The 13745-nt window shown below is 42.5% G+C and overlaps 1 protein-coding gene across 10 annotated transcripts in view; it reads left to right on the top strand.

The window, feature by feature from the left end:
- Positions 1-5278: 5278 nt before the first annotated feature.
- The window catches only part of TCF12 (transcription factor 12), a 374750-nt gene continuing 366283 nt past the window's right edge, over positions 5279-13745 (top strand). For 3 of the 10 annotated variants that reach the window (XM_038580518.1, XM_038580521.1, XM_038580523.1), the window contains exons 1-3: positions 6028-6314; positions 7334-7430; positions 8492-8564. In XM_038580518.1, the coding sequence (XP_038436446.1) occupies positions 7356-7430; positions 8492-8564 (148 nt within the window). In that variant the 5' untranslated portion in view covers positions 6028-6314; positions 7334-7355. Of the gene's footprint in view, positions 5298-6027; positions 6315-6603; positions 6724-7333; positions 7431-8491; positions 8565-13745 lie in introns of those variants that run through there. The other 7 variants (XM_038580520.1, XM_038580524.1, XM_038580526.1 and 4 more) reach the window with 7 other exon arrangements.

The following is a 13745-nucleotide window of genomic DNA, read 5'->3' on the forward strand; positions in this document are numbered from 1 at the left end:
GACACTCAACTGCTGAGCCATCCAGGTATCCCAGAGGACACTAATATTTTCAAAATGCTTTAGAAATGTTGAGAAAATAGAGAGTAAAAATTGTGTGTGTTTTTGCAGGTGATGCCTCTGTGTATTCTTTTTTTCTTTTTAAGATTATTTATATATTTGAGAGGCGGGGGAGATGTGAGAGGCTGAGGGAGACAGAATCTCACTCAGACTCTGCGCTGAGAGCAGAACCTATCTTGGGGCTCAATCCCCAGGACCCACAGATCACGGTCTGAGCTGAAACTAAGAGTCGGACACCCAAGCACTCTGATTCCCCTGTGTGTTCTATTTGACCCAGTTAGGCATATCTCTTTATCCCTAACTCACATGGACTGAAACCAGAGAAAAGCAGTATTTGGTTTAATAATGATTAATATAAAGCTATTTTAAAGAAACTCCTGGGGGAGCCTGGCTGGCTCAGCCCGAGGAGTATGCTCTTGATCTCAGGGCTATAAGTTTAACTTTGTGTTGGGTGTAGAGACTGCTTAAAAATAAAAAATTGTAAAAAAAAAAAAAAAAAAAAAAAGACACTTCGAAATCACTAATTCATTTAGCAAATATTTTTTCTTTGAAATATTTGAAGTCCTTGTTCCACTGCCCTCTAGCTTCCAGTATTGTTGTTAAACAGTTGTTGAACGTCATTTGAGTGTTAGTCCTTGGTATCTGTCCTGTTTTATATTCTCTCTGGAAGCTTTAAGGTCTACTTTTGTCTTCTGTGTGCTCAAACTTCTTGATCACAGGCTTTGGTATAGATCTATTTTTATCCATTGTGGTAGGCTCTTGGTGAACCCATTTAATTTGGTAACTCATGTACTTCGGTTCCGGAAATTTTTCTTAGATTGTTTCATAGATGACTATCCCCATACACCCCCTTAAACCCCCCTTCTCATTTTGGAGGTCTTATGATTTGGATTTTGAATTTCTTGAACTAGCCCTTTCTTTTTGTTCTGCATTCTAGGGAATTTTCTCAACTTTTTCTTCCAATCCTTTTATGAAGTTTATACTCTCCTATTTTCAAGTTTAAATGTCTAAATGTCTCACATGATAGTGGGTTCCCTTAAGTAATCTGATAATCCTTGGTCATCCACTCAGATTTAAGAATAAGGCAATAAACTGACTGCTGTGATTCTGAGTATACAGATGGGGATTTGTCAGTTGTAAATATATCTTAGAGTAATTTCTTCAGGCTCATAGTTAGGGAACTTCCCACATCAGTATCTTCAGGTCTTTCCTTTTGGGCTGATCAGAGTCCATTTAGAAGGATCTTCTAATCTCCTCCTTGGAGTTGAAAGCCTAGCTGCTCTGAATCTGGGAACCAAGTTGGTAAACTTATCTGGAGGTCTCAGCATCCAATACACAAATGTTCACTTAATTCTCTTACCCCTGAGATACATCCTGCTTCATCATATGCAGAGAATAAGTTTGCAGTATTTTTACCTCGGTAGGAGAGAGGCATTTGTTTGCCTCACTGCATGGAATTGGGAAGGGAATCTGGGGATCTGATTGCTTCTTAAACAGACTGATAACCAATCCTCCTTATAGTATTATATCCTTTCCTCACTTCAAGAGAAAACTGAAACTGGCTAGTTATGAGTCTTTTGGTGACACTTCAGTATATATAGGTCTGGCTATTGATTTACTTCATTGCCCCCTTAAGATTCAGTTTCAATAGTCTGCTACATCTTTTATCATTTTTCTGCTTTTCCAGCTAACAGCCTCCTCAAATTTTGTTGCCATTGTCTCATCTTCGGATTCCCATGATTTCAATACTTAAAAAGTCATTTTATGTTATGACATGATTTACTTTAACATGAGAATGGAAAAGTGGGAGCAAAGATAGATGAAGAATCCATAATTTTTAAAGGTGGGTGATTAAGTACACAGAGGTTCTTAACAATACCTTTTTTTATACTTGAAGCTTTCTATAATAAAAATATTTTTAAAAAATCCCTTTACTGTTTTCTTAGTGTGATATTAGGAAGGAGAGAACTTTAGAGCAAGTGTTAAGCTGCCATCTCTACCTAGAAGCACAGAACTACTCATTTTTCAATAATTATTTAGCGAGCATCAACTATGTACAAGGCATTGTGCCAAGATACATACAGGAATATGGGAAAGAATTATTTTACTTGGTTGACTATACTAAGTTCTAAAAAATTAAAATCTGTAGCTATCTAGGTTTGATGTTTTAGAGTGTTTGACAGTATTTTTTTTCCTTTTCTGGCTCTGAATTTGTCTTGATTTTGGTATAAATGTACTTTTATGAAATATGAAAGAAAGAATCCTAAAGGGGAAGAAGACATTGATATAAGATGGACCATTAGAGGATATCTCAAGTCTGAAAATAGCATTCATACAAGCCATTTAATGGCTTAAACAATAAATTACAGTAACAAGGAATAGAGAACTCTTTTTACCAATGAACAGAGAGAAAAGGTAAAATTCTCCAACGGATTCTTACAAGAGGATAGAAGAGAATGAAGAAAGTGAACTTTTGATGACTAGTAGAATATGGTTTATAATCCAGTGGAAAATCTTGGCTTTTAGTTCATCAGTGATCAAAGTGTCATGAACTGAAGGTAATACTTACAAAACTAATTGTTACATAAAACTGTTCCCTTTAGTCCCAAGAAGATAGCTGTGGAAAAGAAAGTAAGAACTCCTAGCTGCTCTCCTGTGGACTCCAAGGGAGTGCATTACCCTTCAAACTTGGTTCTAGTTAGATTTTGCTACGAGGCCACTCACTCTATCTAGATAGCAACTTGCCATTTGACTTGATTAGTGCTTTTCTCTTTCCTCCTCCTTTTCCTTCTATGAACTTTCTAGAATACTTCCTTCTAAATCAGGGGCCAAGTTCAAGCCAATCTCTCAAGGAAGCAAAACCCACTGCCTTGGTTACCTTTTCTTTTCTTTTCTTTTTTTTTTTTTTTGGTTACCTTTTCTTTTGACTGTAAAAGTTTCTCTGGGCAACTCAGATCTCCCTCATAAAATTGTGTATGCGTTTTTGAGTGTAGGGTTGGGGCCCTTAGAAAGTGGGAACTGAAACTTTGTTGACAGAATTGTTGAGTCTGCCCAGTGGCAGGCTAAGGTGAATGGACAGGGAAATAAAATATATCAGACTATAACATTCTTGAGGCAGGATAGGTTTGAGATTTTCTGTTCCTTGCAGCATTCAGCACCAACTGTACATGTTAGAAATGTTCATTACATTTCAATATTGATTGATATTAATTTACACTATAGATACAGTACTCTTAATTATCACTGAGTTTGTATTATTAGTTGTTTTTCCCTGAGCTTTTCAACAAAGCCTTCTGGCTTCCTAGCAAGGTCAGCAAAGGCCTAGAAATTAGTTACAAGAGACACAAAACTGTGATTTTTATATTCTGCCTTCCATATATGTCTGAGTATTACAGGAAAAATCCATTGGTGGGAATAATATTCCTTTATTAAAAATGATACATGCAAAAACTACATAACATGAAAAACAAATTCATGTTATAATGTCAAATGATGGGTGGATTTAATTCTAGCCTCCCTTTTCTGAGCATAATGTTAGGTGCATGGTACAGACAGACACATGGCAATCCTACTGCTCAAGGAGTATATAATATAAAGAGAAAATAAAGTATAAGACAGTTTGGGCCATAACAGATGTGAAAAACTTCAGTCATTTCTTCAAGGGAGTGAGGGAGCCCTGAGGCTGAGGGTTTGGGAAGGGTTTGGGAAGATAGCTATTTCTTCTTCTGAATTAGTTATAGAAGAAACTAGTTCTCCTTCCCCTTCTTCTTTTTTTTTTTTTTTTTTGAAAACACCATAAATCCTTCAGGTGGGCTTACATTCTCCTTTTCCCAATATTTCTCTTCAGTTTTACCACTGAGTGATGGAATTTTATCCTTAGAAGGGGCCCTAAAAGTTCTAGTCAGACTTCCCATCTAATGTTTAGTATGTCTTTGCTACAAAAAATGGCCATTGGGTATATTAGTTAGAACACACTAGATTACAAATAGAAAACTAATCCGATTGGTTTCATCAATGAAGGTAGATCTGGGTTCGGAGGCATTTCATCAGAGTCTCAAAAACATCATCAGAGATCACCTCTTTTTTTTTTTTTAAAAGATTTTATTCATTTATTCATGAGAAACAGAGAAGGGGGGGGGGCAGAGACACAGGCAGAGGGAGAAGAAGGCTCCATGCAGGGAATCCAATGTGGGACTCGATCTGGGGTCTCCAGGATCATACCCTGGATGGAAGGCGGCACCAAACCGCTGAGCCACCGGGGCGGCCCAGAGATCGTATCTCTGCTTTCTGCATGCCTGCTTTATTTAACCAAGCTGGACCTTTTGCTTGGAAGACAGCTGCCCACACAATCCAGGGGCTCCTTAATTTTTTTTTTTCCATACAACATTTTGGTGATATTCCTTCAGTTTTTATTGTTGTTATGCTTCCTGACTTTTGGAATACATGCAGAAAGAGAAGATTGCCGATGAACTTCTCTTGGAATACGTGAAATAGACAAAAACTTCCCCAAAAGGCCACAGTAAAATTGCTCCTCTCATTGTCCCAAATTGTGTCATGCCCACTGCCAACCAGTGACTGTGGCAGGGATGGGACTATGGCTGCTTTTTTTAGGTTGGCATTATGCTAATTTGCTTATATTGGAACCGTATGCTCCACCATGCAGCCAGGGCAGGGATGTGACGGCTAAAAACAAGGGGAGGGGGGGTGTTAACCTAGATAAGGGAGAGTGGGTAATGGAGAAGCAACCACAGGACTTGGCCCAAGGTCCAAGGTGTGCCCATTGACAACCATGGGAACCCCCAGCCCCAAGCAAGAGTTGCCTTCTCCCTCTGGACAGCTTGGGTTGCAATAAAGCACAACTGCAAATTTGCAGCTGAATCTCCCTCCTTGCTTCCATGCAAGTCTGGGCTTCACTGACTCCTTCTGGCCATGTTGTTGCCGTCAAGGCGTTGGCTGCTTCCTTCAATTTGTTACCTTGGACGTGTCTTCTAAGTTTCTTCTGCTGGCCCTTTACTGCTCTTTACTGCGCTCACCGAGCCCCTGGCTTAAACAGTGGCTGCCATTGGAGAAAACCTCACTTCCATCCCCAACCTGGAAGGAATGGAAGTTTAGTTATTTCTTCGGGCCAAGTTCGGAACTTGGGCCAAGACAGGGGCTGCGCAAGCAAACCTCCCTGGGCCATCTCTACAAAATGAAGGCACTGGCTTGATCCGTTTCCAGGAGCTCGTCCCGCTGTCCAGGTCGGTGGCCCCGAACGGGAAGGACTCGCGTGGGAAGAGGTGACTGCGGATGCAGGCGGGCTTGTGTGGGTGGCGTGTCTGGGCGGCCGGAGCCCACACCGCTTTGTGCAGTCGCAGGGGGCGTCGGGCCCCTTCTCCCGCGTTCCGCTCCGCACCGAAGGCGACCAGCTGCACCGACTCGGGCGCGGGCCCAGGTGGCTCGGTCTCCCTTCCCCACGCGCGCATCTTCCGCGCGGCGCAGCCTGTTGGGCCGGGACGTCCGGGCCGGGCCCGACCCGACCCGACCCGGCGTGCGGCGGGCGGCGGGCGGCGTCCGGCGCGGCTCGCTCGGGACCCGCGGCTTCCAGGGCTCTGCGGCCTCGGGCTGGGCGGCCGCGGCGGCGGATCCAGATGCGCCCGCAGCTGCGCCCGCCCCGCGCCGCGCCGCGCCGAGCCGCTCCGCCGCCCGAGGCAGAAGCGGGACCGGCCGGAGGAGGCGCCACGGCGCCTGCGGCCCTGCGCCCTCGGCGGGCGGCCCGGCCCTACTTCGCGGGGCGCCTCCGCGCGTCCCCCGCCCCTCCCCGGCGGCCCCGACTCCGTCCCGCCTCACCCCACCGCGGGCTTTGTCCACCGGCCGCGCGGCGGCCCCTCCCCGTTCCCGCCGGCTCCTCCCCGCCCCCTCCGCCGGCCCCACTTCCTCGGCGCAGGCGGCGGGAGCGGCCCGGGGACGAGAGGGTTAACCCGGGGCTCTTCCCGGCGCGGAGGGATCCGGAGCCGAGCCGAGCGCGGTGCTGAGGCCGCCTCAGCGAAAAAAATGTCCGCCTGAGGAGACCCACAAGTTCTATTCGGGGGGACCGCCAGCCCGCCCCGGGAGGAAGGGGCGGCCAGGCCCGAGAGCCGCCTCCCCCGCCCGGACCCGAGCGCTCGCGCGGGGCAAAGTGAGCCTTGCCGCCGGGCGGTGTGAGGGGAAGCCCGAGCCCGCTCTCCCGGCCGAAGTGAACTTTAATCGGGGAGGTTGGATGCGGACACGGGCGGCAGGTAATTGCGGCGGGGCGGGCGGGAGGGGCGCGCGCCGGCGGCGCTGGGGGCCGGGGGGGCGCCGCCGCGTCCCTGCCGGAGCCGCGGCGTCCCCGGCCCGCGCGCCAACTCCGCGCCCCTTTGTACGGGGGCGAGCCCGGGGTTCCCTCCAACTTGGGGCGCGGAGTGGGGGCGGAGGCGAGAGTCGCGGGCGGCCAGGCCCGCGGGCGGCGCGCTCGGCCTGCGCGGGGCCCCCTCGGCTCTCGGCGCCGGCTCCGGGGCGCGCGGGGGAGCGGGCTGCCGCGGCCGCCGCGCGGGGCTCATTGTTCGGCAGGTCCGGGGCTGGCCGGCCGCAGGCAGGGCGGCAAAAGTGGGAGGAGGCCGAGCCGGCGGCGGAGGGCGCCGGGCGAGCGCCGCACGAGTTGTTGGGGTTTGTATTTTCTTTCTACAAAGGCCCCTCGGGCGCGCGGGGGTTGCTTCCCGGCCCCCCGGGGCCCGCTGGGGACGTCCGGGCGGCGGCGGCGGCGGCGGCGGCGGCCGCGGGCCTGCGAGCGGCGCGTTCCCTGCAACTTGTCAGTTCTATTGTTGCCGAGCCAGTGAGTCACTTCGCATCTCCCCCCCTCGTCGCCGCTCCGCTCGCTGGACGCCCAGTCGCCCCCTCACCCCGCCCCTCGAGACCCCCGCCCGGCCGGGCGCCGCCGCGCCCCCCCGCCCCCGCCCCGGCCCCGGCCCCGGCCCCGGCGGCCGCGCAGGGGTGGGGGCGCCGCGGAGGGGGCAGGGTTGGGCTCGGAAACTTGCGGGAGAGAGGCGGCGAGTTGCGGGAGCCGCGGCGACGCTCGCGGGCCGCGCGGAGGGAGGGACGCGTGGATCCGCCGCCCCGGCGCGGTGCTGGGCTCTCCTGCCCCCTGCCCGCGCGGCGGAGGGAGCGAGGGGGCAGCGGCCGTCAGCCCGCGGCTCCCGCGCCGGCCCTGCGCCCCTCCGCATCCCCTCACACACTTTGGGCCTCGGTGGTCTCTCTGAGCCTGTTTCCTCTGCTCTAGGACCTGCTAGAAGTGGCCGAAGATGAATCCCCAGCAGCAGCGCATGGCCGCTATAGGGACCGACAAGGAGCTGAGCGACCTGCTGGACTTCAGTGCGGTAGGAGAGCTTTCCGCGGCATCTCGGGGTTCTGCTGAGGTTTACCAAAAAAAAAAAAAAAAAAAAAAGAGAGAGAAATAAGAAAAGGGGGGGGGGGCGGAAAGCGACGTGGAGACTAGGCTGCGTGAACTCCATCTGCTTTGAGCAGTAGTTCTCAGGGCTGGAGTCCAGCTCCCCCAAGTTGGACACCTGAACTTTGATGTAATGTCTAGACTTGCAGATTTAAAACTTTAATGCCAGAGGGGTCATTTGATTTAACCAGTTAAAAGGAGAACAATGTAACCATGAGCTTGGGCTGAGTCACCCTCTGACCCTGATGATTGTTAGGGATTTTGAACTTTGTATGAAAAGAGAAAAATTATTCCCCCCCCCCCCCCCCCCCGCACTCCCCATTTCCCTCCCTAAGATGTGACAGAATTTATAATACCTGAAAGATGTCAGTTAGGGGAAAGCCAGTTAAAGGCTAGAATTTTCAGCCTTTTTGGCTGGACACTGTACATGTATTTTTATGCGTGTGTGTAAATGCGTGTGTGTACATACATAAGTACCTGTATGTTTATGAATCTCTTACCATGGGACATAATTGAATGACTTAAAAATAGCTGAAACCGAGGGCCTACTGTCTTTATCTCCACTGGGTTGAATTCCTTTATTAACTGTTGTTAAGAGGAAGGACCAATACCTACTTTATAAAACTGGGTTATAATGGATCCTTACTCTATGTAGTAGTTTCATTGGATGTAATTCTGACTGAACTGAATGGTAATGTAAATGTAATGAGATCTGTCTTAGAAATTGAAGACCATGGACAAAAATTTACAGTTTAAACTTAATAATCTTAGACTTTCTCATGAAAGTGCGTTTTGAGAGCAGAATATAGCAACTATTTTCAAGTAGCTTTAGGACATAGTATATTAGCTTTTCTGGGTCTGAATGTATATCTTCAATTTTACCGTCACTTCCTTCTGAAATACAGTAACTGATGACTCTCGGTGGACTTTTGTTTACAAGGAGTCTAGGAGAATTTCAGGACTAACAAATGCATTTGGGTTATTTTGTAGATGTTTTCTCCACCTGTTAATAGTGGGAAAACCAGACCAACGACACTGGGAAGCAGTCAGTTCAGTGGATCAGGTAAGATGATATTTAAAATCGGAAACTCATATTTTGGTGATGTGATACGTTTTGGTAGAAAAATAGAAAGTATTTTAATATCTTCATGCCATTCTGTAGTGTCCATTTCAAATTAGAAGCAAAAGCAAGGCTCAAATGAGGACTGTTGCTTTCAGGATCCATTGATATTTCTGAGAATTTAAGCATTGATTTAAAATTTTTCTGTTTTCCGTGAATTTTTAAGTTGAATTTGTCTTGTTTGAGTACAAGGGATTATATCCTGCATCTATGTTTGGACAAGTACCGGAAGAAAACACTCTGTGGTCCATGTGTGGTCTTTTTTTTTTAATGTTTATTTACATATGTGTATTTTTAAGTTTTGCTAGAATTTCAGCCTTATTTGCATTATTGAACCTTTGGATTCTAAACAATTGGTGAAATAATGTAATTTGATATATGTGTATGGAAAGTGGAATTGAGTCAAGTAATAATCAGTAAGACTTAAAAGATGGTCATTCCCTTGGAAGTCTGCAGCAAATTAGCAATTTTGGGGACAGTTATGTTAAAGGACTGTTACAGATAAATGAATAGAGAGATTTATTTTCAAATGACATCTATTAGATGACTGAATTCCACATTCAGATTACATTAGGACAATGTTTCGAATAAGTTAGATTCCTATTCCTATACTGGTGCTGTGGTCTTTAAATTTACTTTATGTATATTTATAACTACTCTGTTCCATTATGAACACTTATCCCATATTTCTTAAATATGCATTTTTTTTGTTTTTCTAACTTATTTAAACTCATGTTTTCAAAAGTAAACAGTCCAGAAGCAAGATACATTACAGTGTTCAAAACCTAGGATTTTCTTTTAAGTTAAACTTATTCCTTAGTTTTCAAAAAAAAAAAAAAAAAGAAAGAAAGAAAGAAAGAAAGAAAGCAAGCAAGCCATGGACAGCATCATCTTAAGAAAACCAGCTGTCAAATCCCTAGGCTGAAATTTAGTAATTCCTCTTTGACTGGTGCTTTTATTTTCCCTAGTAAAATGATAGTCAGTTTCTTAAGATACTAAGAGAACAAAATATCAGGAAAAAATGAAATATAACTGATAACACCTTATATACCACTTTATATTTAAAAAGTGTTTGTTTCAATTTAAAAATAGTTGACTGACATATTTTATTAAAATTTATTTTTTATGGTGAAATTACAGCTTGTGGGTAGAATATAGTATGTTTTTTAACACTTCAAATAAGCAAAATAAAAGCATTCTACATTTTACTTTCCTTTTTTTCGTTCTACATTCTTCATTTATCCTATGTTTTAAAATAGGCTGAAGGCTGATACTATCCTTATTCAAAAGGGTATCATAAAATGTCAGCCAAACCCCAACTCTATTCTTAACCTCCTTCCCATTTACTAGTAATCATTTGAAAATTGTCACTTTTTTGGGGAGGGGAAAAATTATTAATGTAGAAGGCCATATTCGTTTCTTCACTACTGATTTGAGTGTATCTCAATTTTTGCAACTAATAATTCTTTACTAGCACTTTCAAATTCAGTTTGTCTGATACATAGTAGATGCTTAATATATTTCTTTAAATGAGTAGTGACACTGCTGTTCTAGACTGAGCTTGAATTGTAGAAAATATATTTAACTGATACTCATTGATATCAAGGACATGAACTTTAGAAACTTGATATTAGAAATACTTTGTTTTTAGAATAAAGGCAATTATGTTTTTTTCAGTTTTTAGAATAAAGGCAATTACATTTTTTTCATTTTTTAAAATTATCCTGTGATTTATGTAGCTTGTGAAACTAAAAAGTATGTGTGAACTTGATATGTATTATTATAAGCATGGCATTGGAACTCTGTGGGCCTTTCTGTTGCATTATGCCAAGAAAAAAATTGTCTATATTGCAGAACTAGTTAGACAGTATTTGATTCTTTGGAATAGGAAATTTTTAATTTTAATACTGTTAGATTTGTTACTTACCCATTGAAAGTTTGAACTTAAACACATGTTCAGTGGATGTAGTTATATTTATCTCTCTGGTTTGTTTTACATTCCAGAAAAAAAGAAAAGCAGTGGTCTTTAGTAATTAGTGGATTTAAATTTTTGGGAAAGTATAATGGCATAAGTGATTATTTTATATCAGTATATTGGTAGATGTGGTTTTTCTGTAGTCAGTTTTCTTAAAGGGAATGTCTAGAAGAAATTGGTATAGCAGTATTATTTTATTTACATATTTTAGGGATCCCTGGGTGGCGCAGTGGTTTAGCGCCTGCCTTTGGCTCAGGGCGTGATCCTGGAGACCCAGGATCGAATCCCACGTCGGGCTCTCGGTGCATGGAGCCTGCTTCTCCCTCTGCCTATGTCTCTGCCTCTCTCTCTCTCTCTCTGTGTGTCTATCATAAATAAATAACAATTTTAAAAAAACGTATTTACATATTTTATTGACATCTGAATAATCTTCATCCTGATTTGATAGGATACATAATTCGTCCTAATGCCTGTTTATTTGCAGCATATAAGGAGCTAACAATCTTTCTTTCTGAAGAGCTGACTTAAAAGTTATAGAGTTTTTTTATATTTGGAGTAACACTGTAAAACCCTAGGTCTTTGCCTCATGAAAACTGTAGTTGCATGTTTTCCTTTCTTACGTTTTTTTTGAGGATGGCTTAATTTCACATGGGGCTTTTTGTTGAGAAATAATAGAACAGATTTAAGGGTTTTTTTTTTAGCTGAAAGCGTACAATATATTTTATAGTTTTAAAAAACATATTTTTAAAAAAGTCTTATTCCTAAAACAAACCAACACCTTGTATGATAGCTGACACTTCAAGTCATTGGAAAAGATGAAAATGTATTTAATATTACTTGTCTGGAGAAATCTGTTACAATACTATTTCTTCATCAAGGCGTCAATTTTCTTGCATTATCATAAGACTGAATTTGTCTCTTTGGTATGATAGAGTCTGAGATGTTCTTACAGTGACCTTGAGAGGTGTTTCTCTCTGTAGGAGTTAAAAATGAGATACTGTGTTATGTTAAACCAGTATCAGGAGAAAACTTTTTTTTTTTTTTTTTTAATTTTTTTATTTATTTATGATAGTCACACAGAGAGAAAGAGAGAGAGGCAGAGACACAGGCAGAGGGAGAAGCAGGCTCCATGCACCGGGAGCCCGATATGGGATTCGATCCCAGGTCTCCAGGATCGCGCCCTGGGCCAAAGGCAGGCGCCAAACCCCTGCGCCACCCAGGGATCCCAGGAGAAAACTTGTTGAAAGGATCGATAAAATGGAAGTAGTTCAGGTGTTTAAATCCAGTATTCCCTCCAACTTCAGAGTTTAAATGCATAGTACTAAATTGTGGTATTGGTTTTAATTTTTAGTAGTTTAGATGTTTATAGGATTCCAAAAAAAGTTTCCTTTATAAGTTTTTGAATCCAAGTAGTAAGAGATATTGGAAGGGAATGATTGTATTCATTTTGTAAGCTATCTATCTATATATATTGAGTCTATCTTTGATATTTCCAGAAAGTTGTTTTACTTAGCAAGTAAAGCTTTACTTTTTGTTACTCAATGCAGATTTTTGTAACACAGTTTTTTCTTGCCCAAAATTTTTGGAAATCATTGTAAGAACTATTTTCCAGCTCCTAAGTTTTAAAAGGAATACAGTTTTTCATTCTTCAGTTACTGATCACTTTTTTGGGGGAAATGTTTCATTTTTATGGGCTTTATGCTTTTTGAAAGTATTGATATAGGGCCAGAAAAAATGAATTTTCATTAAATTAAAGTTTTTTAATTTTTTTTTCTAGATAACTGTAGATTCATTTGCAGTTGTAAGAAACAATACAGAGATCCTGTGTGTACTTTACTAAATTTCCCACAATAGTAGCATCTTGCAAAAGTGTAGTACAATATTGGAAGTAAGTTATTGACAGTGATACAGTGAGGATACAAAAATATTTCCATTACCACAAGGATCCCTGGTGTTTCCCTCTTATAACTGCATCCACTTCTCAAGTAATCAAAGAAGATCCATGGTAAGATTAGTAAACACCTGCTCAGCGTATTGAACATGGAATGAACTTTTCAGATTGTGTGGCATTATTTGTAACATTTGAAAAAAATCAAGAAAGAAAGCCAAAATGTTATCAATGTGTGTTTTAACTGTATTACAGGTAGGAATGATAATTTTATATGGAGGGTAAACTAGGTTTGTTCATTTCAATTAAGGTATCTTAAGGTAATGAGTAGGGTGTGGTTCATGGTGTGTACCTATCAGTATTAAAATTTGTAATACAATGTCTAGTAATACACACTTGTTCAAATTTAGTAGTGTTGTGTGAGTAACTGAACCATATTGGACATTTGCTCTTGGCAGGCTGTAGTGATGAATACTGCAGGGTCAGTAGGCATGTAAAGAAAAATATAATATTTTAGGATAAATATGGTTTGCTCATTTAAGGTAAAAGCTAAGTAGCAAAGGAGTCTTTTAGAGATAAGCTATATATGAAAATATCAACTTGGAAAAAATAAAAATTAGAGATAAGACTATAACTGAGTATTATGTACTTTTTAGAACAGTCTCTGTAGTGTTCCTTTAAGTGGTCATGGTTAATAATGGATTTGGAGAACAATTTGATTAGATAATGAGACTCGTTAACATATAGTGAGGCATATCTATAAGGAATTTTTTTTAATATTTTCATTAACAATTTAAATACAAATTCAACTGTCTTTTAGATTGTTCTTTAGTACATCTTTTTCTTTGAATTCTAAAATATTTTTTTTGGAATCGGAAGATAAAGTTGAACATACTGAACCTTAAGTGTAAAAACAGTTGCTTTCACATTGTAGATTTGATGGGGGCCGTTTAGAATAATCTCTTATTGAAGGCAGATAGTCTTTTCCATTCTTGAACAATTGGTAATCATGACTGGAATGTCACTGCCTGCTTAGTGTTGTGGAAGACTTGGATATAGCTCTGGCCATAAGAGAGTAAAGCAACACTATTAGAAGGAGTCTCCTGGAAAAACAGGCTATTTCTGGACAGCATATGGGATACTTAAAAAAAAAAATTAGTAAGACTGCTTTTGGGTATCATTTGAATATATTTTTTTGGATGAGGATGTTGCAATTAGAAATCTAATGGCTTTTGAGTTTAGGGAATAAAATGAGAAGACA

Source organism: Canis lupus, chromosome 30 (assembly GCF_011100685.1).
Source record: "Canis lupus familiaris isolate Mischka breed German Shepherd chromosome 30, alternate assembly UU_Cfam_GSD_1.0, whole genome shotgun sequence".
NCBI classification, from domain to species: Eukaryota; Metazoa; Chordata; class Mammalia; order Carnivora; family Canidae; genus Canis; species Canis lupus.